General features: G+C 40.7%; 1 protein-coding gene across 2 annotated transcripts; it reads left to right on the top strand.

Moving 5' to 3' along the window:
• Nucleotides 1-1,128: 1,128 nt before the first annotated feature.
• On the top strand, nt 1,129-20,834 carry ccdc50 (coiled-coil domain containing 50). 2 transcript variants are annotated; one of them, XM_022739155.1, is made up of 11 exons: nt 1,129-1,353; nt 4,861-4,923; nt 7,701-7,830; nt 9,976-10,066; nt 10,635-10,737; nt 15,539-15,690; nt 16,292-16,336; nt 16,627-16,770; nt 16,903-16,985; nt 17,097-17,206; nt 18,372-20,834. In XM_022739155.1, exons 1-11 carry the CDS (start codon nt 1,299-1,301, stop codon nt 18,389-18,391), a joined length of 996 nt encoding a protein of 331 aa, XP_022594876.1. In that variant the 5' UTR covers nt 1,129-1,298; the 3' UTR covers nt 18,392-20,834. The 2 variants fall into 2 exon arrangements, with proteins under 2 accessions (XP_022594876.1, XP_022594868.1); XM_022739147.1 differs by having other exon boundaries at nt 15,539-15,711.
• Nucleotides 20,835-26,588: the final 5,754 nt, after the last annotated feature.

The following is a 26,588-nucleotide window of genomic DNA, read 5'->3' as shown; positions in this document are numbered from 1 at the left end:
ACTGATGTACCGCATTGAGCTTTAAAAAAAAAAAGAAGAAAAAAAAGGAATTTGAAACAGGTGTGGCGCAGGTGTGCTACACACCTGCACGTAGAAATGCTGGACACTAGAGGGAGCAGTTACATTAACATAATCAGGTACCAGCTGCTGATCACATGACACGTGTGTATTTGTTTGTGTAAAAGAGAGAGAGAGAGAAAGATGTCCGCTTCATTCAAATAAACAGACGTGCTCTCAGTCGTCTGTTTTGAAACTGCAACCCGAATAATCATTAGTCATTTGGACCATTGATTTTGGCCTGTGGAGGTGTGTTCCCTTTCGCTTCGCGGTGAAGACTTCTTGCAGCTGCAGATGTCTACAGCCACTGACCCTTGCGCAGGGAGCTCAGTCAAGTCAATTACATGTAGCTAGAAAATACCGGAAGTGTGATAATTTGGCCTTCAAAATTAAAGTAGAAAATATGGCCGCGTATACGTTTCTGATTGTTTTGAGTATCCTTGGATTTTAAGGTAGTGTAGTAAATGTTATTGCAGCTATTGTATGACCTATGAATTATGATTGTACATAAATCAATAGCCTACTGGATCTATATATAGCATTTTCCATGCATTTTTAAAAGATATATCTTTTATGCATTTCATGCATTTTTAAAAGATATATCTTTTAAAAATGCATGGAAAATGCTAAATCAGTAGGCTACATGTCTGATGACCCCTTGCTTTTTGAGGACAATACAATGGTATTACTCATATTTTACATCACTTTGTGGTCGTTTTGCGTGTTACTGTGGTTGTTATGTGCCACTTTTAGGTTGTTTTGCTTCTTTTTGTGGTTGTTTCAAACAACTTTTTTGGCCCCTGTGCCCGTGCCCAGTAAACCTGTTTTCTAGTCCATCCATGCTGGTGGTAAGGAAAAGCTTTTGGAGTCAGTAAGTAGTGCCTCGTTACTCAGCTACATGGCATATGAAGTCTTTTATTTTGACGTCTCTGGCCGGAAAACGGCGTTTATTCTGTCTGTGTTGGCGGGCTGGTTGTAGGAAGGGCCGGGGAAGGGAAGGAGGGGACGCTCGTAGAAAATCTGACGTTAGCTTCAGTAGAGTAGCAGCCAGGCAATTACAGCAGCGACGTATCGAGGGAGAGGGTGGCAACCGAAACTAATCAAAAGGGCCGTCCAGCACCTGAACCATCAATCGGGTTTATGAGTAAAGGCGATCAATCAGCCTGCAGTTAACCTTCGGAAGAAACGTGGAAGTGTAATTCACCGTCAACGTTTTTTTTTGACTTATTACCGGTGACAACATGGCTGAATGTAACATTAGCATCGACCAGAAAAAACTACCTGGAGTGAAAGAGGGTAATGTCCATAATATGTTTGCCAGCTACATGTGAAGCAAGCTAGTTGTTTAGCATATCTAGTTAGCCTGATGTTGAGTGAGTGAACACAGGTGTTTGTTTTTTTGGTCTCATATACCATGGTTATGATGATTGTTAGCTTGCTAGTAGATGCTAGCACAGTCACGTTGGTCCTAAGGGCTGATTAGACACCTCAGCCAAGGTACAGGTGTCGTGCAAGATTTTGTACACCTGTCAAAATCTGTGTACTGTCAATGTCAGAAGGGGGATCAGTATTTTATCACGGAGAGCACAATATGTCTCCCTTTATGTTTCACACAGTGTTTGCACTAAGCTTAGATGGTGATATACACTAATGGCTATACGCAGTCTGGCACCATACCAGTGTGGGTAAATACAGCGTTACAGGAGTCAGGTGACTTGTCGACCTTAATACTGATCACATTGGAGATGTTTGCCTGTTGTAAGGTACAGTATGTGGTTCAGCCAGAGCTAAAGATAAGATGTCTTTGTTTTTGTGATGCAATGAACTGGAGGTGTCCAGTGTCCTCCGTCTTTCAGTTTAATATCTGACATATCTGATTACACTTTGCTTTTGGCTGTAAAATCTGCGAACTGCTTTGAAACACCTAAAAGACTGGACTGCATCACCAACCACATCCCATATAACTTTTATACACACCCAAAACTTTGTCTATGGTTGTAACTGGTGTAAAAGCAGGAGTAGAGTGGGGCTTTTACGTCAAAACAGAGTTTGGATGGGATGCTATGCTGGTGGAAAGGACCCATGCCGTTTGTGTGAAGCAGCTGCTCAGCAGGATGCTTGTTATTCTGGTCAGAGAGAGAAGCAACGTGCATTTCCACTGCTTGGCTAGTCTGCAGAGGGAAAGACTGAGAAAGCTGCTGGAGAAGTTTCAATTTCATCCCTCGTGTGCTAAGAAAATAGTAAATATTGTGAGCTGTCTAAGTTTTTACTTTTACTGTTACTCACAGATGAACTGAGCTTGTATTTGGATATTTCCCTCTGCACATGAAGCACAAAGACTCGACTCTTATCGTCTTTGTGCACTGTGGTGTCATGTTAAGCTTTTTTTTCTGATTCTAGCTCTGAATGATTGAATGTTGGTGTGAGAATTTAAACCACATCTCGCAGCCTTTTGTCACTTGTTGGTTGGTGTTGTTGAGAAAAACTATGCCCAGTTAAATCCTACATTTTGAGAAGTGTTGCCTTTTACAAGCTATAAAATGAATGGTCACACTAACGCAAAGTGCTGGATGAGGTAAACCTTTCTTGGCTAAGAAGATTAAGCATATGGTTGAAAAATGGTCTGTGTTAATTTAATCCCATGGTGATCTAAGGCAGTTGGGGGGCGGGGGGGGGGAGGGGGGGGGGGGTTCCTTTGCCCTCCTCTTTCCACAGCATCAGTTTATTCCAACCACTCACCCAGTCACCCCCCCTCTACTACACCCAGACAATCTGGACCACTCATCGGTGGTTTGTTTGGGTCCCAGGCGTGTTTGTGTTGTCAATACTATGAGAAAGTAGTTCATTTTTTCAGAGCTTTCTCTGATGCACGCCAACACATAGTCGTAGTGTATTCCTGTTATTAATTTTTTATGTGGATGAAGTAATCTCTGTGAGCAGATGATGGGTGGTGAGTCTGGCAGTGTGAGGTTATTGAGTGTGGCTAGGCTCTGTAATGAAAGCTGGGAGGAGGAGAGCTTTTAATATGTTTAGTGTCAATGGATCGATAAGACTTGATATATTATAATATGACTGAATGTATATAATGCATGATATGAATAATTCTCATCGCAAAACAAGAGGAGGTAAAACAAATACCTAAGCAAGTTAATTTTTCTTTATTTTGGTCCTCCCTGAATAGAACCACTTCCAACAGCAGAGTGGCGCATGGCTTCTTGCAGGATGAAATCATGGCTTAATTTTATTCTTCTATATTTGATGATGATGTTTGGAAGTTTTTGCAGCTGAAGAAAAGTTTCTTTACTACAGGATTTCAAGAATGTTATTGCTAAACAGGAGGTAGTTAATCCACGTTGACTAAGCCGAAGAAGCAGATGCTGTACTATAAGCAAATACTGTTCAGCCTATGGTATAAGTTCCACATCCATAATTAGCTGAGGTTGTGAGAAAGGTCGTGACGTGTCCCCTTACATTTGACTGTTTCGTACACAGGAAACTGTGAGCATTTGAAGACTGGTAGATCCCAAATATTCTAAGTGTCAAAATGAAAGAAGCAGTGTGCCTCATTTCAGACCACTTTAGATGGATGTGGGGAGATGGTGTTGGGTTTTTATGAGGAAAACTCCCCTCCTACAACAGTCTACATTGTTTCCAGAATGAATGTTCACAAAATTTTGGCATCAGTAATATTGAAACCATAAATGGAAAGTGCTCAGGTTTAAAGTTGTCGTGAAGATATCTGTCTAAGATCGAAAACACGTAGTAAAATATAGATTTAAGATTTAAAAAAAAAAAAAAAAGTATTGTTGGCCAATAATTGTGGTCATCCTCTCTAGATGTTATCTATATATCTACATTTACAATTACATTTACTCATTTGGCAGATGCTTCTATCCAAACTCACAGACTTATAAGGTTTTGGTTGTAATGGTGGAGCTTTAGTCCAAAGGTGGTGCTTAGGCCACATAATAATTATGCATCTGTCACACAAGCTCTGCTTCTGTGAATGTGAAGCACTGATTAATATGTTCAGATGATTATCAGGCTTTTCAGATCTCATGCTGTCTGCTGGTTCACATCCTAGTGTTATTGTTGCCTATTTTGTAGAGTAGAGGTTTGGGATAATTTTTTGATCACAGCACTCAGCATTTAGGAAACATCACATGATTGAAAGACACGTAAATACATTTACTTTATCTGACTGTGCCTTGCAGATGCACACACAAAATGTTGGTGGGAGTTTTACTCATGTACTTGTCACATTTTGTCAGCCAGTTCAGGCAGTACTGGCAGCTCGTCAGTAACAAACCTACGGTATTTCTCACTTCTTAAAGATCCTCTCACCTCTAAATGATGTTTAAGGAAACTCAGAAGAGAAGTTCTCACATTAGTGTTTATTTAAGCTTCTTTATTATGTTTTTTTTTTTTTTTTTTTATCTTGTGCGAATGGTTCCTTATTCACAGTTTCACTTCATGTATGTGCTGCCAACAAAGCGTGTGTGTGTGTGTGTGTGTGTGTGTGTGTGTGTGTGTGTGTGTGTGTGTGTGTGTGTGTGTGTGTGTGTGTGTGTGTGTGTGTGTGTGTGCGCGCGCGCGCGTGCATGAGACTGATGTTAAACACCTGCCTGGCCACTGAATGTCATATCTAACATCTCAACCGCCTCTACTTTGACTTGTGTCAGCTACAAAGTTTAGACATTGAAGAACTGAAAAAACATCCAGATGTTGAGGCTAATTTTGAACTTTGCTTTTTTTGTACAGGCTTTCTCAGTTTTTAATTTTAGTCTCTTTCTCTTTTTTCAGTGTGCAGAGACTTTGCTGTGCTGGAGGACCACTGCCTGGCCTATAACCTACAGGAGCAAGAAAGTAAGAGACAATAAATTTGCCATTTTTAAAAAATTTGTTCCCCTTAGTCCCCATGTTTACACTTGAGGGCACTAGGGACATGTAAATTCCTACTTATTTCAAACATCTGCTTTCCTGCTTTTCTGCTTTCACTGCTTCTGATCACAGAACTGACCTGTGCTAAACTCCAGTCAGAGGAAACCTCAGTTTCCTTTGATAGGTCCTGTTCTTTATTAAGATGAAAAAATCCAGAGAGTTCATACAGAAAGGTCCATTCCCCTTTTCTAGAGTCTGTTTAAACACTCTAGTCATTTATTGTTGTAACGTCTTTGCATCAGACCTGTTCCCTCACTGTTTTCGTCCCTGCTGCAGTCCTAGGTCACCTAAAGCTTACATTGAAAACTATGAAAGATGCTTTTAGATCTTAACAGTAAAAAAATGAATGCACTCCAAAATGCTCAACTTCTCCCTGTTGGAATATTTGTCAAGTCTAACAGGCTAAACTGCGGTGTCAGTGGCTGCAGCCTGATTAAGCCTACATAAACCCTGCTTTAGCCACACAGTTCACCATGTGAATGGTGTAGGATGCCACAACAATACTGTATCAGAGCAGGGCCGTGGCAGAATACAGTGGACTGGTGCATGTGATTTGTCTGGATCACATTAATTGTGTGTGCTGCAGCTGTAGCACAGAGAGATTCTGGATCTGAAGTTAGACAGTGCAATGAGCTTAGCAAGGGTTTTTATATGAGACACAATGTGAGATACTATTGTCTCTCACTTTGTGAGTGTGTGTGCTTGTAAAGGATTGTTTTGTGTGTACATGATGGACAAAAGTACACACTCCCTAACTGCTGTTAGCTACGTGTTTGTCCCTGCATGCCTCATTAGATTAGCTGGTGCTTTCATGTGAGCTCATATGTGTGTAATTAGCCGGCATCTTTTTCACATGATTTAAAAAAGCACTTTGGAGACTCACCATAGAAGGTTTGTTCCCCTTCTGCTAATCTTTTAGTAAGTGCATTCAGATAAATTGTTGAAATCTCATGATGATGTCTATTACTTATAAACTTTTTTGCTCTTATCAAAAGCTCTATTTTGCTTTAGTGTCTTAATGGAAATGCTCTCAAGAACTGCTTGTCCTTCACTGTAGGTTAAGATATCTCCGGATGAGTTGCCAAGGCAGACTTACAAACCCAGACATAATAAGGCCCTCCTTTCATCAGACACAAATGAATATCCTCAGAAGGCCAATGGCCACCACACCCCCCCATATCCTTCACCTGCACTCATTCCCAGAGATGTGACAGGAACCATTAGAAAGAGGCTATAGCTTTTGTTCAGATTTTCTTTTTTGGTCAGCTTTTGTTTCGAAGGGATGGATAAATTTAGAGCGTTGGTAAATGCATCAAGCTCCACAAGATAGATGGCCAGATGTCACCCAACCATACCTTAAGTGCAGATTAGACTCTCTTTTAGCTGTGATTAATTTGGTTTTGGCTGGCCTGTCCTTGTGTTGTCGTTAACCCTTTTTAAAGCCTTAGTGATCCATAACCTAATGTTCATCTCCCTTTGTTGCCACACTAACTGATCTGGCTTGAGCCAGAAAATTGTTTGTTTCACCTTTGACCCTGGAGGTCATCGAGGAGAATGCCAGCTGACATAGTTTGACAGTTCTCTAAATATGCAGTGTCCCTTTTATTTCCTGGATCACATCGACAGATGGCCATCCCAAACGTGCCTTTTTAGCACATTCACTCCACGTTAATGTGGAGTTACAGCTGGCTTTTATTTCCATTCAAAATGTTGAGCATGCAAAATGCTGAGGCATTCAAATGTTGCTTGGAAAACATTTCTTTATGGCTATGTCAGCACTTGGCGCCTTTGTTTCTGGAGTCTGTTTCAGTGTACAGCTCCACACTGACATGTCTGAGGTTCAGATAGTCCAGCTTTCTCACCCAAACTTCCTTGTCTATAATTACGTGAGAGCTCTTCAAGGTTGAGTTTGTTGAATGAATGTCACAATGACAGGTCTTTTTTTCTTTTTTTCTTTGAAAAAAGGAATCAATCTTCTAGTTTAAAAGCCTAGCAGTGGATAAATGATAGCCTTATCTTGGGCTGTGACATCAGTTTTGTCGTCAAATCGTCAAATATTTTTTTTGTGAGGTGTCATAAACTTAAACATTTGATCAGCGTCATACAAAAAAATCAATGTCAGTCCTTTGACTTTTTACCAAGTTGCCACAGCTGTGACTCACAGTTTCCCGTTTCAATCTCACCAGTCGGAAAGCAGAAACTTTATGGAGCCTCTCACGGGTAAATTGCCAAATGTAATTTGGTCCTTTTCACGTGAAAGCTGGCAACAGATCGATAGGCGAGTAAAACAGAGCTGAACAAGTGAGTGATGCTCTCCATGCTTACAAAGCGCATTGAGTGCGTCAGCAAGCAGGATTTATCATCTGTTATGGCCCACAACGTGCCATCACACAACCTTGGAATGATACCTCAGATGTGAACATTCATTTCTCAATGACTAAGAGCGCTCTCTGTTTATTACCAGTCTGAATGGTCTGTGTCATCAACGTTGATCTTGTTCTCTGCAGACCATCTAAACAATGCTACTCCTCCTCTGAGAGTAGACTATCAAGAAAGTGTGGATCTGTAAATGAACTCCCCAGTGCTCTAATTTTCATCATCCATCTAATTCCTCATCAGTAGTGCGGTCCAGCCAGCTGACCTATTCTGGTTTGTGTGTCCACAGTTTTTAAGAGCAGTGCTTATGTGTTTTGTGTCTACAGTTGAGAGCCACTTGGCGTCCAACGTCCATAAGAGCCGTCTGGTGCAGAAGGACCTGCAGGTGGCCAAGAAGCTGCAGGAGGAGGAGGATAAGAGGGCCAAGATCCAGAGCCAGAAACAGCATGTTGACATGTGGGTCTCTCTCTCTCTCTCTCTCTCTCTCTCTCTCTCTCTCTCTCTCTCTCTCTCTCACCTTTTATATACTGTGTCTATATCAAAGCAAATCACACTTGGAAAAATGGACAATAACACAGGCAAACATTGTTGGACCTAGAGGAGATGGTAACCTATAAAGAGGAGACATGGCTGGGTGATCACCTGGTAAAAATCTAAATTAGTTCATTGCACTTGCAAAATGACAGTAAATTACATGAGATCCAGAGTTTAGTTGAAAGCTGTTATCTGGTTTTAATTGTATAGCTATATCCATCAAGCACAGAATTATGAATTGAACTGTGTTGGTTTAATTTTGTCTTAAATGCCATTTGCCCCTCATAACTTCATGAAGTCATCAGAATACTTTGCAAATTGCTTTGTTGATAGCATCTGTTTCAGATTATTGTAATGTAGTGTAATTGTTCCCAAACCCTATACCTAAAACAGATTCATGCTTGTCCAGTGAGGTGATCCAGCAGTCCCACCATACATGCCCCAAAGTAAATTTAGCATTCATTGTAGGGTTAGCACTTTTATTGTTTTAAATTAGTGGGTCATGTCTTGCATTCATTACCAGAAGTAAGCCTGTTTACTTTCTTTCATTCAGTTTGTACTAGAGAGCGATGACAGATCACTAGGTCAGATACAATACATTCCTTCAACTCAACACTAACACAACAAAAAAGGGAAAGATTATTTAGCCTCTTGTCATTTTGATACGTTGTTTTCCCCATCAACAACTGTGAGTGGCGTCCTAAACATGTAGGAGAAAACACAAACAGCCCAAGCAGTTCATTCACATCTCTTGTGGTCTCTGTGGAATCACCCATAGCCCTGATGTATAAATATATTTCTTCAGGGGTTTGGGTCAGCTCCAGCTGCACGTCCAAAACTATGCAGCATCCACATGTACTATCCACAATGGCCTGATGCAGAAGCATAAATCAAGCTTCAGTGACTTAACTAAACATAGCTACGTGTTCTGTTGTTCTGTTGCCTCTGCCTCAGTCCAGACCAGGAGCTGCAACAGAGCATGCAAAAAGGAACTTGGATTTAAAGTATTTCTATCTGCTCTGCAATTGTTATTGAAATAAAAAGTGCTGACTCACAGCTCAATGAGGTCACTGTTTCAGGCACACACAGACATAGTTACAGGAGTGGTATTGCACCCACAGAGAGAGGCCAGATGCTCCACCACGGATGCAGGTGGGCCAATGCTGCTTGTCATGCTGGGAGCTCACACTGCCATCCACACTGCTCTTGCCAGTGACACTTCACATACACCCACTCTCACATTTGACTAAACACAGACACACAGGGGAATGCAGCGTCCCTTGCTTCTTAGTGTATACTGATGAATGCATGCTCAGGTGCTTCTCCTAAGCTGTCAGCTGCTCAGGTCAAATACAGGTGAAGCGCATGGTAGCTAAGCTGTTCCTACAGTTCCTTTTTGAGTAAAGCATTACACACATGTATGTGTACACACACGGAGAGAGAAATGATTTTTGCATACCAGCCCTCCAGACAGATGGTGTTGTTGTCAAGATCACGTTGTTTAAGAGTGAATCAAAGCGAGCTGGTGAGATCAGCTTCACAACAGGCGAAGACGCTCCCGCTCTCGCCTGAAGAGCACACACTATCCCTCACAACATGCTGGACAATTTCAAAGCTGGGCTCTTGGTGTGTTTACTGCTCTTATGTAATTGAACTATTTAATCATAGATAGCATATTGTGATATGTCCATAAATAATAATTAGGGTTTTGGCAGTGTTAAAGTGTGTGTTTGGGTTTTTATTACTTTTGAAAATCTCAGTCTGCCATGTTAAGTCAGTCAGAATTAGGGCATGTGAGTTTGAATTGTATTTAGGTGAATTAGTTACCAGCAAAATGGCAACGGAAGCATCAACTGTAAGCACTCAGAAAAATATGAGAAAAGTATAAGACTATGGATAAAACATTAGAAGTAAAGCCTGTTTACTGTGTGTGAAAAATGTGCTTTTATTCACATTATCATCGTCAATATTCTTACTATTACAAGTTGTATTATTATATTATATCAGTGTTGTAATGTTGTCCTACCCCTTCCCCATTTACACATTGTGATCCATGGGAAACCTCAGTGAGCGCCAAGATAATGAGATCGCTCAGGAGATTCAGGAACAACTGGTCCGACAGGCAGAACAACAGCGACAGCAAGAAGAAAAGGATGCGGTAAGAACACATTACACACACACTACTCACACATTACACACACACACGAGATCAGACCTTTCTGCACATTCAAGCGCAGTGTTGGTTGCATCCAATGACTTGACTTCTGGTATCGATGTACTGTAACGGGTGGGTCATTCCACTCGAGATGTTGTAATGGAGTAATAGCCAAAGTGACAGAGCCTGTATTTTTACTTCTCAAGGTCGTAATCTCGATGTTCTGAGCTGAGTTTAGGATGTTTTTGTAAATGTTTAACATGATATTGTTGATGTGGTCTCATTGCTCTGTGGTGCTATGAAAAAATGAAAAAATGTACTAACTTGCCTGAGTAACCCACTACAGCACTTGCTCAACTTGTGTGATTTATCCAAAGCATCAGGGAACGATTGAGCTCACCACTATAATCCGATATGTTTTGAAACTACAGTGACTGGCATAAGAAAAAAAAAACAAAAACAAAACTCCATCTCAAAACAAAGTGATATATTTGTTACAGATCGGGCCAAACAGGGACTTTGTCATATTCATGTGGGACAACATGTTTACTGTTGCCTTATTTGTTTGTAGGCCATAGCTCGTAAGCTGCAGGAGAAGGAGATGAAAGACGAAAGGAAGAGACAGAAGCAGCTGGAAGCAAACTTTGAGGAGGAGTACTTTGAGGATCATGGAGGTGGGTAGAGCACCACAGGCTCATATTAATGTGTGGCTGTTTCTTTGTCTGTGTATATTTCACATGTATTTGTTGCCCGTCTGAGCTCGTCTGTGGTTAAGGACATGGGAGAAGATATGATTCTCTTTTTTTGGACCCGGATGTTTTTTTTTTTTTGTTTTTTTTCCCAGCTCTGGATTTGTGAGGGTATGCTTTTGATGCTGCACTTCTCTGGAGATTGTTCCTGACTCGAGGCAAAGATTTTGGAATGCATTCATAAGCACATAATTAACCTTGAAGAGAGGCTTACACGTTCCTACAGAGAAATAATTCGTCATCTTGTTCCCATTCAAGAGCAAACACGACTAAATGAGTGCTCCAGTTTAAAGATGTAGCTTAAACCTGCTTTGATATCAGATTTAACCTCACATGCAAAATGAATCTCGAGTTAGTGGGCACCAAATGCATTACGAAAAACACTTAAATGGTGTTACATACTCGCCTAAAAGATATTTGTTTTAACTGGGCATGCTTTTATACATCTAGCCTTTTCATTACGTATAACAAATCCATTTCAAGTCTTTTCATGCAAACATCACACCTCTGTGTGATTCATCTCACTGGAGGTCTGTTCATTTTCTGCTGAAAGAGAGACAGTGACTCATTTTAATCTTCCTCTTTTCTCTGACTTCCTTGTAAGTTGTTGCCCTCTGTCAAGTAACCTGTGAGAGGTTGACCCTGCGTCCATCTCCACGTTGAGAGATGCAGGTTCAGCACAGGCTTTTATAGCAAAGGACCATCAGACATTTTAGAGTAGGGCAGCTATGTCTGAATGCAGTTGTACTTCTTGAGCCACAGGTGTGACTTTGAGTGTAGGAGGGAAATCTATTCTTTATAAATTCTTTATAACATCTCCTCCTCATAAAAGCTCAAAACACTCGTGAATCAAATCTGGCACACTGACTCCCAGTTTTCCTCCTCTCCAGAGGATGACATTTAGCACCCACTGCCACCACTCATGTTCTCCCTAGATGGTGAGCAGAGAAGGAAAATGATTTTTAGTCAACTTCATAACACAAATTAATCATCCTCTGCCTTCTCTTTTTTTTTTCACTCTCCCAGCTGTTTATTTTCAGTGATGCACAAATATTCAAACCTCATTGGTTTTACCTCCACCGGCAGGTTGCAGTTGAATTGGTTCTTTTGTTTTTTTTTATTATTTGTCCTGTTACAATGTTGATGACAGAATTTTTAAGCTCGCTCACTCCTTAAGCTTTGTGGATATGCATGTAAATAAAACATGGGATACAAAAAGGGACAGAAAGAGGTGGTGGCTGTGAACAGAGAGGCAATGAGAGTAGTTTCTCTGGTGGGGTTTGAAGTGTACACAGTGTTGCGTTGACACAGACATTGGCCTCTTTGTTGACACAAACAGGACTGGGCAATTGTCTCTAGCTGTCTACCTGTCTACATTGTTGTGTCTATATGGATCACCAGACGCCACTGTGCTTTACATGGCAGGTGGTCAGGATGAAGCTACGCTCTTGCTGACTCTGCCACTCTGCCCTACTCTCCTTTATACTTGAATATTTGTTCCACTGCCAGGCTCACTATGTTTGATTTGAAGCCTTGTACGTTACATAACCACACACCTCTAATGCCCCTGCTGAGTGCGTGTGTGCATACAACTGAAGAAGTGTGAATGTGCTTACAGTGGAGCAAAGATTTTGCACCTTTATTTCCCCCTCTGTCTAATACTCTAATGGAAAGACGTAAAAGTTAGTAACCAGATACATTTCATGCAGGTTAAAAGATTGTCACTGTGCACAAAGGGGTTTAGTTTTGAAAATCAATCTCTGAGCATTTTCACCGTCTTGCACTTGTATGTGAATTCTTGTTACAGTGTTACATTTCAAATCTGTGTAAAAGTGTTACATTTCAAATCTGTGTAAAAGTGTTACATTTAAAATCTCCACTCCATTAGTTTTTTATGTCCTTCTTATGCACATGTAAACACACATTCACACTTGTGTGATATCATGTAGCTTCTCATCGGGCCGTGTAATTGGCTTCTCCTCAGGAAATGAGAGGCTGCTGGCTGTGTTTGTCTTAATCCAGTGGATTACAGTTGCACATAAACCCACGTGGGGGCAAAACCTACCCCCACTTGACAGGTACAGAACTGGAAAAAGATAGGGAGGCAAATGGAGAGGAAGATGGAGGAGTGTATTTAAAAGTCAAATGAAACGGAAGAGAGCAAACACTTTAACCAGCTATGTCATTTTGAGGCAGGTATCAGTCAGGCTGTCATTTGTACCTGCCTAATTTTTTCTTTCTTTCTTTTTTTTTTTTTAAAGTTTGAATGTCAACAAAGTTGATTAGACGTTAGACAGCAGGTTAGATGGCTGGAATTCCATTGAGCTGACTCTCAGGGCAGAGAGAACTTGCCTTTACTGCGTGCTTTTCCACTCACTTGTTTTCATTCAAACTTTTGTCAGTCACAGGCCAACTCGCAGTAGGATGGTGTTCAAGTTCAGCTTTTTCATTTAAGTTAGTCATGCTCTGGTTATAATACGGTATTTGCTTGGTTGTCGAGTCTGTCACATTGATTTTCATTTGTGTGCGTCAAACAACCCCCAATATATTCAAAGGTGTTAATAGCACATAATTGGATGTTCGTTATGTCATGTCAAAAGTCTGAAGTGTTAGGAGGTTTTCCATTCTGTACGACTGCCCTGCATTTATAAGTGTATTTTATTTAACTTACAAACACTTGTTGCCACTGACTTCACCTTATTCTAATTTTCCAAGAGCAATAACGACATCTCTGGATATTTTGAGTGCAGCTAATTCCCATACTGTTTACATTTATAGCATATACTATAAATATAAAGAGTGTGACCATCATTCTCCTCACTGGTTCTGTCTAGCTCAATGCTTACTAACCATCTCAGCTTATATCATTCTTATCTGTGTTATTTTTCACCTCATGTTCTCATCAACCATCATCATTCTCTCCACTCTGCCCTCCTCACACCCTCACTCCTTCATCTCTGCTCAGCTGCAAGAAGACCTGTTGATTTGGACAAACACACTCGTCACAAATCAACTTCCCCAGGCCGATATGATCCGTATGCACCAGTGAGCTCACATCGTGATTACTCCCCAGATTATAGCTCAATAGAGGCCAAAAGGAGCAGGTATCCAAGACAGGACCCAGCAGCACCCCATAGCCACTCCAGATACCCTGAGCACCACCTGGTGGCGGAGGGAGGGCGAAGCAGGCATGCAGATCCGTACCCAGAGCATCTGCTCTCCTCCAGAGGCAAGCATGGGGACAGGTATCCAGAGTATGAACCCGCAGAGATTTGCAGAGCCACAGGCCTAGGATGGGAGGACACAGAGAGAGTGGTGAGGAGGAAGGAGAGACCAGCCAGACCCCCTCCACCACACATCCCCATAGAGAGAGACAAGGCATGGGACAGAGAAAGGGACAGGCAACGTGACCGAGACAGGGGCAGGGACCTGGAATGGGAAAAGCATATGGGAAAAGACCAGAGGAGAGACAGGGAGCAGGACCTCAGGGGGGCGAGAACAGGAGGAAGAGACAGGGAAAGATCCAGAGATAGAGGACACACTGGGGACAGACACAGAGAGAGGGACGGGCAAAGACAGAAAGACAAAGACAGATCAGGAGCAAGAACCAGGAGCAGGGACACAGGACTTGATCAGGCTTATTTGGAGCAGGGTCATAGCAGGTCGAGGGAGGGCAAGGCTTCCTGGATGGAGGAAGAGGAGGATGGTGAGAGGGAGAAGAGAGCCAGGGGCCAGCAGCATGTCCACTCTGCCTACGAAGACGTGTTTGACGAGCCCAGGAGCGATGAAGGGAGAGGGGTCGCCAAGGAACTCTGGGACCCTCGGCAGCGCGAGGGTCCTGGCAGGGAACGCATTCATACTCACCCCAACGGAGAGACAGGTATCACCCTGAGCCTCCCTCTGGGCTCTGCGGGGGTGTTTGTGTGGTGTGCTCCAGTTGCTTTTTTCGCAGTGGCAATCTCAGGTGGTGGGTTCATCTACTGTAACATGGCAATCACTAATGAAGATACTAATTTTCTCTCTTCTCATGAAGACAACAAAGATTTCACAATAATTTCTGACGATTGATGTGATTCAGATTTCAATGGTTTGAAGTGATTGGAACTGTTGCTGTTGTGCTGTGGGGTTCACTCATTCTTGCATTGTCTATTGTGTTGTTGAACAAGGCAACGATTACACTGTGCTGAAACTGAAACCTGTGTTGTGATTTTCTAATAGCTCCATGGATTTTTGTTGGGCTAAAATTTCGGCATTCACAAAGGGCTGCACAGCTGAGCTGGTTCTATCCCAAAAATGTGAAAGGCATGAAACAAAACATAGTGATAAACACCACTGGAGATGCACCGCAGCCCTTTTTGGGTGCCTTACGGCTTTAATCCAACCACAGTTTTATGTATTGTAGTCCAGAAACAAGTAGTCAATTAATCGTTGATTGATAAATTATTTTGATAATCATTTTTTAATAATTTCATTGTGTAATTTAACAAAATGCCAAAAACATTCTGGCTCCATCCCCTCAGATTTGAGTTTTACCAATTTTCTGTCATACATACCCCACCCCCTCAGGAAATTCTCATAATATTTTTTTCTGATGCCTTGAAGACTAAACAATTGATCTTTATAAAAAAAAAAAAAATTAAAAAAAAGCAACTGATTATACAATTATGAAAATAATTATTGGTTTCAGCTCAAATTTGTTGTTAATATTATGTGGGGACATCCACAGGTCGTATTGTGCACCGAGGGAGTGGAGCAGTAGTAGCAGAAACTGAGTATGGGCTGAGCGAGGCCACCAAGGGGTTGACGAAGCTTGATCTCCGAGAGCAGGAGCTAAAGGACATGGAGGTGGCCAGGAAACTGCAAGAGGAGGAAATCAAGGTGGGGAAGGAAGCTAAAAAGGTATAAGATTTTTTTTTTTTATTTGTGCATACAAAGGATCGGTGAACAGTTTTATGTTTGAGATGAAAAGAAAATCAAAAAGTGAACTGAAGCATGATAATGTGTAGGTTGATCTGATTTTGTAACAACTCTTCCACCATTAAGCTGCCAAGTTCTGCTGAGAGATCCCAAAATTTCTAACTGTGCATGGTAAAAACGCATTAAGACCTGGTAATAAATACTGTAAGCCAAGAGCAACCTCAAGCACTTAAACTTGGTATTAGTGAGGGCTACAAAGAGCAGGAGCTGAATACTAACATCCAGCTCCTGGATAATGAAAATCAGGTCAGATATACAAAGTCAGATTTTGAGCTTATGATAAATCCAATATGTAAAGAGTAGGCATATAATAGGCCCAATGTAACAAGTACAATGTCAATTCTTCACACCAGTGGACTTTGGTATGTTGGAGGCTGTTCAGTTTTCTATAGAATTGGGTCTTTGGGCCTCAATCGCAGTCATTTCCATGTGTTATATAATGTCAGAACAATGTGTTCCATTCTGGGGAGAATATGATCTTTTGATTGTTTTCGGGTTTTAGGCAAGCAAGGTGCATATACGTGCAGCCCAAGTGGCACAGGATGAGGTGAGTGAGCATAAAGTCTGTAAACTTTTAATAACAGTTCATTTCCTGAACTCAGCCAATTGAATCATCTTCGTCATATCATCCTATGTGAATAAAGCCATGTCTAAACCAGGCATTACTTTAGAGGAAATAGCCCAGTAATGTACAAGTGTTGTTATTTCATGCTATTTTAAAAAGGACATATGACTGTAAGCTGGGTGTTTTCTAATTACTGTTCAGAATATACAGTATGTCATATGAAACACAATCAGTGTGTCACCCACACATCGAGTCTTATCTTGCTCTGACAGGAAATGGCCCGACTGCTGATGGAACAAGAGAAGAAGGAGTACAGGAAGAATCGAGAACGGGAGAAAGAGAAGGAACGAGAGAGGGAGAGGTTGGCCATGGAGAAGATGGCAATGGAAAGGAGGAGGCCAGAGGGCGACAACAGGGTAAATTTCCATAAACATACTCATTTTAAAACCTGGGGTGGAATGTGTTTGCAGCATATTTTATATAAAAGTGTTTCCACTGTGGTACAAGAACCATAATTTTAGGGAACCGTAATTTTTTTTGGGTTCAAGCCAAATTCAGAGGAAGTCGTCCGGCCCAGAACACGAGATGAGTATGAATACCAGAGGCAGAAGAACCAGAACAAGCCTGCCAGGTACAAGACTCATTACTTCTTAAGACCAAATGTTTCCAGCCAGCCAAGAAACAGAAACTCAGTCATTACATTTGTTTTCTGTCTCGGTTTTCCTCACTCTGTCTGTCTCAGGCCTCCTCAGCCTCGTCCACACGACTATGAGAATGTGAACCCTGGCTTCGGCTACTCAGACAACCCTGTCCCCCCTCGTGCTCCCACAAGACCTGAGGCTGCTTACAAAGGTATGATGTCCATGTGAAGGACTGGCTGTATTTACTTCATTCTAACATAAAGTACCATCTCATTAAATAAAGATGTGCCCTGTGTTTAATGACCACATTGGTGATTTTTCAGTAGTGCATATTGACAACAAATTGCATATTATAAGCAGTACTGCTTGTTATTTTTCTATACCACATCACATGTTCATTCTTTGGTTCAGTTGGACTTTTTTGTAGCTTGATGTGAATCTTTTCACTTGTTAGTCTGTGTGCCTCCAGAAGGCATGACTGTCTGAGTGCACATATTCTGGAAAGAAATCTGCACTTAGTTAGTTAGTTATTTGTTTATTTATTTTAGCTTATACACCCTTTATATAATGTATCAAAATCTAGAAGTACAACAAATTATTATTTTCATAACTGTTTGTTTTCTCCATAAATCAATTAATCATCTGATCCATAATGTATTAATAAATGGTGAAAGTAAGTGCAAAATTTGCTCATTTTGCCTGACCATCAGTCCAAATCCAAATATATATATATATAAAATATACCCAAATATTTCTCTACAATTATAGTTGACAAAGAAGAAATCCATCCTTCTTGCCAGGGGAAAAATGACTGAAATGATCAATTGATTAGTTTAGTTAGTTTAGTTTAGCATCTTCTGATGGATTAATCTAGTAATTGCTGCAGCACTACTGTAAATGTTCCTACCACTGCTTAAATTAACCCATACAGTCAGTCCATATTCATGTAATGTAAATTTTTACATTTGGTGGTTTTAGCACCTGGTATTGGGTATGCTTCCCCTGAGACTTGACAACTGGCACACAGGAAGTGATGAACTTTTTCTTTTCTTTTTTTTTTAGCTTATTTTTGAGTTTACAGTTGAGACATAACAGGAAATAAGGGGAAAGAGAGATGGGGAAGATTGTGGTTTGTTTTCTGCGCCGTCAACCCTCAGGCGACCAGGACGTCCGGGGAAGTGGTGTATTTCACTGAAGCGTAAATAATACTTGTTTCACATAGCTATAAGAGTAGTTAGTGCAAACAGCAGAGTCCAGACAGCAGGATGTAATTCCAGATCTTGAAGAAGAAAAAGCTGATTGTAGTACAAAAACACTACAGCTACAATACATCTTGGTGTGCTGATGGATCTCGCTGTCTCTTCCGTCTTTTCCAGGTGCCTATTACAAGCGGTGACTCAGGCTCTCTGCCATGTCCAGACATACTGTCAGTTCTCCTTCGTCCTCTTTTTTTTTTCTTTTTTTTTTTTTTAATTCATCTTTGCTTTCAGCCATTCACACTCTGTTGACCAAAAGCCTTGGAACAATCTAATGAGTTGGCAATGGTCTTATCTTTTTTTATAGTACCCTCCAAAGTTGGCCCAGGGTTAAGGAAGTGGGTCTGTGAGTGCTGGAACCACACTCATCTTTTCCTTTTTTTAATTTGTAAATTGTGATAAATATTATTTCTTTTAACTGACTTGACATCAAGACAAGCCAAAAGAGCAGCCTTGTGACATAAACTCCCATGGTTCTTAGCTGTTGAAACAGAGGAACTGGCTCCTCATTTGCTGTGCTCATCGTGTGCTGATGTTCGTCCCATCTGTGGACCATGCCATCACAAGGGCTCGAGGCCTCTGCTGGATATAACCATGCAATCTCAAATTTCCTCATGACTCCTCATGGGACGTGCCTGTCTGGTCCAACATGGATGCTACAGTGTCTTAGATACCAACATGGCAGCTGCTTTGTATCACCCGTGCTGCAGTTTTATTTCTTGTCATCCTGTTCAGCGAGGCTACGCAAGTCCTATCCATGTGCCACACAGCGTATGACTCTGGAGGGATACGTTTCTGTTCCTGTATTCAAACAAAACAAAAAATAAGCCTTTTATCAAGATGCTGGCAGTTTTGGCTTTGACATGTTTACCACCTTGTTCCAGTGCAGAGGAGGTGGAGCTTTGTGATGACCCATGGACATTTAATTGGCTGTAGGCTATGTCTTCTTCTGCTTGTGAGGGGCACTTTGTTTTTAACCCTGTCACCCTTCAACTGAAAGTGGATGGATGATATTCTGTGTATGACTCACTGTTTCTATGTGCATGCTTACTGAAAGTGTACAACTGTGTACATGCATTTCAGCTCTATATCAAATTAACTGGCTCCCTCTTCTTTTTTGTCAGAAAGGGCTAAAGCCACAAAAAGCCAATAACCTTCTCTTTGTGAATGAACAAAATATGTGCTAGCTCATATACTGCTGTTCAATGTATCACTTTTCTATTTCATGTCAGCTTGTCATTTACAAACCAAAACTGGCTCATAAAAGAACCAGAAATGAAATGCATGTACATTGCTGTGTCAAACCTGAATTCATGCTTGTGCTTATGGCACAGACATTGTGCAATTGAATATCTGCTTGTTTTATTTAAATGTAAATATATGTTGTTTTTTGTTTTTGTTTTTGTTTTTTTTAAGCTTGTGTTACCAAATTATGTCTTGTGGAAAATACAAGATTTTCACTTCAGTCCTAATATCTTGTGTCCCACTAGTTATTGTTCAGAAAGGGAGCCTTATATTTTATTTTTACACAGAATCTTGTTGGTCTTTCCTCAGATTGTTCCCATACTTTCTATACCCCCTAAACTTTCCCACTGTCTGTTCCAATCCTCTTCTCTTTGTTTCAAACTCAAAGGCAGACATCACTTCCTGCCTGCAGAAAAGGCAAACGTTCCCACAATAGAAGTGCATCTGGATGGAGGGTAATTCAGTCACAGGATTAGCTGGAAAAACTAACACAAACATATTATACTTCTCAAAGGGACCTATTTTACTGTTTTTACTGCTGCAGAATCCATTATTTTCTGTTCATATTGAATAAGAATGATATGGAAAATGAAGAGCACATTTAAGCTTTTGAGTTTACTGAAATGTTTATATAATGGCAACAAACTGATTCAGTCTTTGAACATTGAGGTGGACTCGGCTGGCCTCAGTGCTACTTCCATGTGTTCACGTTGTAATAAATGTTGCTGAAATTATAAATCAGCTTCTAAAATGATTCCCTCCCTGTTCAGAGAAAATGTGTAGTTTTCTTTGCCTAAGTGTGAGATGTTTGTATTGCTGAGCACATGCAGCAATACATACTGGTGTTATTGAATTGATAATGTGCTAATGGCTGTTGACAGAATGGGATTTGTGCCATATGTTTGTCATTTTTTCAGGGACTTGAAAAGGGGAAAAGCTTCAAGTTGTTGTGGTTGTAGCAGAACTACCACACCCACCAAGGTGGGACTCCTAATTTATTCTGTGATGAGAGCACCACCTTGTGGACTTGTTGGCAATTAAAAAAAACAAAACAAAATGAATCTAATCAGGATGTCTCTTTGATTGTGTATTCGTGGATGTTGTGAATCAGACTTTAGATTCGAGTGCTGTCTACATCAAACATTGAGTGTTATGTTTATAAATTTTCTTTAATCCAGGGCTTGTATGCAATCTACCAATCACGAATCAACACATATGTGTTGGCACTTGCTGTAACAGAACTTTTTCTTTTTTTTCTTTTTTTTTTTTTAAGTAAAATGAATTAACCAGTTGCTTTTAATTATAGCATTTCAAAATGTAATAAACTGTATCAGCATTTCCACCGTTTATGAATACGACTCGTTCATGAAGTCACGGTTAAGCCACTGAAACATATGATGCTGCCCAGTGTGTTTGAGTGAGCGCAGAGGAGTGCAAGCCTAAAATAACCTTAAAATATATGTTCAGGTCTTTTTTCTTATCTTTTTTTTTTTTTTTTAAGTGACTTCCCTACACACGCTTTACCCTTTTATTGTTACCTAAGCATGTTGTCTACCTGCAGTACAGGTTTTAAGCTTCCCCTCAGCGGCCACGAAATGACGATTTATGCCTCCTCTTCAACACCACACTCTCCCTCCAGAATGTTACATAATGTGTCACTCTTAAAAGTGTTGACGCAGGTAATCCCGGTCAGTATTAGCACACTTTAGCTCAACAATACCACGTGAAAGGCAGAAACCTGTTTAAACTTTGTGCAGACCTCCAGCTGTTTACACACACAAATGTTAACTGCACTAATTCAAGCTAAAAGACCATTAGGACAAGACAACGGTTCCATATACAGTGGTAACTGCTGCACAAGCATTTGTTTCTCATGTTTATTTATGTAGGAGCAGATACACAATTCACTGAACACAATCTCATTTACAAAATTTGTCCCTAGATGGGATTTTGTTAAACAAAATACTTTAATCTTAGCTTAATCCTTTTGCTTTTTTGATCTTACACTTCTTTCTTAAAATCAATCATGTGCTTCATCTTTTCCTCAATGCAATTTCCTTATACGTAGACCTTGAACTGTCAGTGACGGGTAGCCCTTTATCATTAGCGTTTTTTAATAAATAAAGAACAGAGTCACACCCATCATTGGCTAAGTGGAGCTGGTTCACCAACATACCTGTCATACTGATGCTTCATCTGCATGTGGTAACACCACTGCCATGCCCTCAGAGGGCTATGTCACAACCAAATTACTGGAAGCTACATCTCCAAAACCAGAAATGTAGCTGCTGCTGCTGGGAGATTAAGAGTTTCACAATCAGACATATCTGTTTTACTCCTAGTGGCTTTAGGATGTAGTGAAATTTTATATCATCTTTGAAAATGTTCATCAAATATCTTACTGCTTGGATACCTGATGTATTTATAGGACAATTAAACATACAGCCTACCAACATTTGGCCGGTAGCAAGTAAATCCCAGTGTTGCTTTGATAGATATTGCCAGTTTCCACAATTACGATTCAGGTTTTGGCTATGCTTTCCAGACAACAGGGCTCAGCAGTGTTTCAGGCTGTCATCCATTTGTCTGTCAGTTTTTTTAGAAACACTCAGACATATTTCAAAAACAGACTTCAATTTTGCACGTAAGCCTGAAATCTAACAGTCAATCTCTTGAGAGTCTCCCAGAAAAAAACCCATCCGTAACTCCACAGTTTGGTTCTTGGATGCACATTACACACACGACCAGAAACAATGACTGAAATTTGTGAGCACAGAAATTCCCAGGCAAAGTTTCCAGCTGTGCGGGTAACAGAACTGCTGTAAAATCAGCCTGTGAAGAGAAACAATAGTTACTGTTTTGTATGCCAACACACTTGTGTATTGTGTGGGGGGTGGAAATGTTTCATTAGTGCACGTGTGATCCTGCTCTTCCTATAGCCTACCTGCTGTACCTCAAAATACAAATAATACAGGAAGGAACTCAAGCAAATATTTATTCATGCTCGGGCTCAGACTGGTTTGATATGTTCGCAGATTCGTTTGACTCATGACTGTGTGCCGCACTATCAGCACAGAGTCACAGATCAGCCACAACAGGTGTTTGCACTGAAAACTGAAAAGAACATGGTGACATGCATCATAACTAGCAGGCCTTTATGTTTGTTAACAGTGTTACATAGCTTCAATAATACAATATATACAACAACAATATATTTACAGGTAATTGTGTGTGTACTCACCTGTCCTGGCCGGTGTCGTCCAGTCATTCAAGTGGCCTGAGAATGATGAGCTAGCTGCTGTGGCCTATTCGCAGAGTGGGCTCCCTGTCTCACCTGGCAGGTAAAGAGATGAGTGCAGCTGTCTATGAACTGTAGCTCACCGTGTCGAGACATGAAGACACACCCACTTGTTAGAGAAAGAGAGAGAGAGAGAGAGAGACTGCCAAGTACCCTTGTACAATACGTTTCTCTATATCTAGGTTCTGCTTTAATCAAAATGTAAATCCTACTGAGAGAGAAAATAAAACTATTCCTTCACTCTCTTTGTAAAAGAAAAGGCAACGGTCATCTTTAATCGGACACATTGCATGTTTTTTAATCTTTCTCTTTCTCTTCCTCGGCCTGATAAAGCCTGGGGCACATCTTCAGGAAAAACCGGTAGAGGTAGTCAGAGAACTATTTTGTCAGACACTAAACTGATCCAACCCTAAACAGAGAAAAAAAAAAGGCTCTGTCCTCTTTAAGGGAGGGGATCATTACAGCCATTGCAAATTAATATGTGTAACTGAATTTGAAAAAGTAATAAGAGGATCTGCTACATTACCTCCTTTGGCTTGATGAGTTAAAATATGTAAGAATTAACACCACATTTCTGGTTTTGCTTCGTAATCTGAGCACTTTAATGCTCTTTTTCTATGCCAAGTATTAATTCTGCACTGACTGGAGCTGCCACTGTTACCACACCTTCAGCCCAACGCTGTCTTTCCAAAAATCAGTGCTAACTATTTATAACCAGGGATTTTAGCTGATAGCTGAACTCACTAAACTCAAATCTATCCAACTTGCATTTGCAGACCAGAGCTCATAGTCTATGAGTCTGTACAGAGTACAATAAATTCAGGTCACTTGATATCAGGTAGCCCTGTAGTATCAGACCTATGTGAGAGATATGACATTCACATTTTGTTCATATGTGAGGTCATATGCACAGTGGTCTTTTTTTTTTTTTATTTACCCTGCCTCAATATTTCCTATATGAACCTAATCAGATTAAGAATGACACTCCCACAGCTCTTGAGGAGTGTCTGTCATACTTTAAACATTGAAATGGAGCTTCAGAAGGTGACGGCCCCTGAATCTTGGCATGTGGACAAAGGCAAACATTCTCATCGTGGGGTGTAAAAATTAAACAGGCCGTTTGGCCCGAGGCACTCCGTGCTGTGCCTGATACAGGAATGACATCAGACTGGTTTGGAGCAGCACCTCGGCCCATCTGTGCAGGGAGTCACCCTTGTACATATGCCAAGGCCGTCCTCGGGTGCTTTTGTTCCAGCTTGCACAATAGGACAGAGTGCTACTGAATTTTCTTTAGGACTTTAATCAGCTGGTCCAGTTGTACTTAAAGGCCAAGCCACTGAAAGACCAAATGAGAAAAAGAATAAGAAATATGAACAATACAGCTAAATGTAATATGTGAAAGTGTATCATGCACACACGCAAAAAGCAAGACACTGTAGATATATAGAGCAATATGAGTCTCAAATGCTAATATAGGGATGTTACATTGGATTTTTATAAAAGTGTATAATTATAATCAGAAACAAATGTACAATCAGCAGATCAGACATGTTAGGGGCGGTTTTCTTGGTTTTCACCCATGTACAGTTGGCACACTAGTGCTGGTATAGACATCTGAACAAACAACATTTTGACATGTAATAGTAGGAAAAGTAGAGGTGTAAATTAAAAACTTATTGATGGCTGAATTCCAGTTAGCTGCTTCAGTTTCGGGGTCCAGTATACAATCATGCTGTACGGTAACCTGTACTTTTCCTACTACAATGAGTGTCATAGTAAAGTCAAAATGTCTTCTGAATGACCTTACAGTAGGCAGCATGTTCTAGGTTCTTCCTGAGCAGCCTTTATGTAGTTTGTGGATTTAACCTTTGGAAGGAAAAAAGTTGTCCATGTGTTAGAGTGCCATTCAGGAGTGTGTAGCTCAGTGTTACAGAGATCTGAGGAGTACATGCTGTGTAAATGTGCTGTTGTGGTCAAAAGCTCCACTGACATCGGAGGACCCTGAAGTGCCCAGCTGTATTGCAGAAATACTCTGAGTACACTACTGTTGCTGAGTAGCACCTAAGAAAACCTGCACCATGTTTAATTTTACACATCGCATTGACTTTACTGGACAAGACCTTTCTCTGTCAGAATCAATCATGATTGTTGGTGCTTTCCATCCACCTGATACCATTTTACTTTCTGCCTTACAAGTCAACAAGAAGACTGACAACCATCTGCTGAGTTTGTACTGTAGCACATTTCATGAGCTGACAAAGTAAATATGTATAAAATGTCAATGACGCATCTGAAAGAAAGAGGCATGGCCAACTTCAGTTAATGACTATAGCTCACTGCATAAACTACTTACAGAAAGTCAAAAACACATGTCCACATGTCACGTAAAGACTTTTCTCACACTGTGCGATCGTGCAGGAAAAGCACCGGTGTACCTAATAATACTGACAATGGCTTTTTTCATATTTAGAAGTAAGTAACGCCAGTATGTACAATACAGTAGGCTACCAGTGTATTAGTGTTGGCACTGAAACACCCACAGAAAATTGTCTGTAATTAATATAACTGTTTACGCCTGTGTTTGTGGGAAAGGCTTACCGGCAGCCCAATTCTCCCAGTGGCCAACTGTGACCACTGGGTGTTATAAGATTAATGACTAAATCACATAATATGATTGTAAGAATGAGAATTAAAAAATGCAACTACAATATTAAAAAGAACTTTACTTTTCCAAACCTTTCTAACAGTAACAGTTGGAGACACTTTGCTCTGTGCCAGCAGGTCCTCGGCTGTGTATTTGATGGTTATACCTTGGTTAATTGACTTTGTGTCTAAAGCGTATTGCAGCATAAGTATTGCAGATAAGTCTGTTAGCATAGATACAACATGCCAGTAGTTTTAAATATATTATATACATATAAATCATATAAATTGCCCCGTGATTACAGCTAGATTGTCAGGCTGTGATCTCAGTATAAATACTTTCAAATCTACAGGTTGATAAGATACTTTACTGAGAAGTAAAATGTGAACAGTGTATTTTGTGAACCCTCACGTTGCCACTGAAGTCAGCTTTAGGAACTGTAAGTGTCCCAGTGTGTGTTCAGTGACTCCTGCTCCTGGTGGCTGTCTGGTTTAGAGTGGCCACTAGATGACATCTTCCTCCCATGTTTTGCAGTGTGAGATGCCTCTCCACCTGACCTGAAGTCACTTACCAAGTTTTTGAGAAGCTTGCTAATTTACGTATAATGTTGTAGCACTAGTAGTTGTTGGCTGCAGTCCCTTTTGAGAAATTGTTTGTATTTTTTTTTTTTTGCAGCGTTTGCACAACAGTCCAACTATTTTGTCACAGATATTATATACAGGCGCATGACTTTAACCTCCTTTTAATTCCCTCCTCTCTGCTTAGCAGCATGGCTAAATAAATATTTGGGTGTAATTAACTCCATTGGCTCACTCCTGTTCCCAGAACTGAGATTAGAGTGTAGTTCCTCCACGATGTGTGCTTCCTCCTTTTGTGAGACGATGGAGAGAATTAGGCAGCACTTGCAGGAAGCCGTTTGGCCTGCTGAATTCCTGAGAAGACAGAGAGTGAGAGGGACCTCCATTCTTTTCTCCTGTGGCAGGACACGTCATTGAATTCTGATGATGACTTGTATACACTGAAAATGTATCAGTGTTGTTTTCTGCTGAAATGAAACCTGCCTTCAATTGTATTTAAGTTAAACTAGTGTTGACTGCACTGTGTACCCACTGAACTCTTTGAAGGCGGTCTTTCCATATCTTAGCCAGTC

This window comes from Seriola dumerili, unplaced genomic scaffold (assembly GCF_002260705.1).
Source record: "Seriola dumerili isolate Sdu_G_001 unplaced genomic scaffold, Sdu_1.0 BDQW01000002.1, whole genome shotgun sequence".
Taxonomy (NCBI): domain Eukaryota; kingdom Metazoa; phylum Chordata; class Actinopteri; order Carangiformes; family Carangidae; genus Seriola; species Seriola dumerili.
The sequence above is the reverse complement of the archived record's forward strand: the minus strand, read 5'-3'. Positions and strand labels throughout refer to the sequence as shown.

What these genes read in the sequence shown, in the direction of transcription:
- ccdc50 (XM_022739147.1), top strand. Translation starts at nt 1,299, where the DNA reads ATGGCTGAATGTAACATTAGCATCGACCAGAAAAAACTACCTGGAGTG. An exon ending in ACTACCTGGAGTGAAAGAGG is followed by an intron (nt 1,354 to 4,860) that starts GTAATGTCCATA and finishes CTCTTTTTTCAG; the next exon opens with TGTGCAGAGACTTTGCTGTG. An exon ending in TGGGGAAGGAAGCTAAAAAG is followed by an intron (nt 15,712 to 16,291) that starts GTATAAGATTTT and finishes TTCGGGTTTTAG; the next exon opens with GCAAGCAAGGTGCATATACG.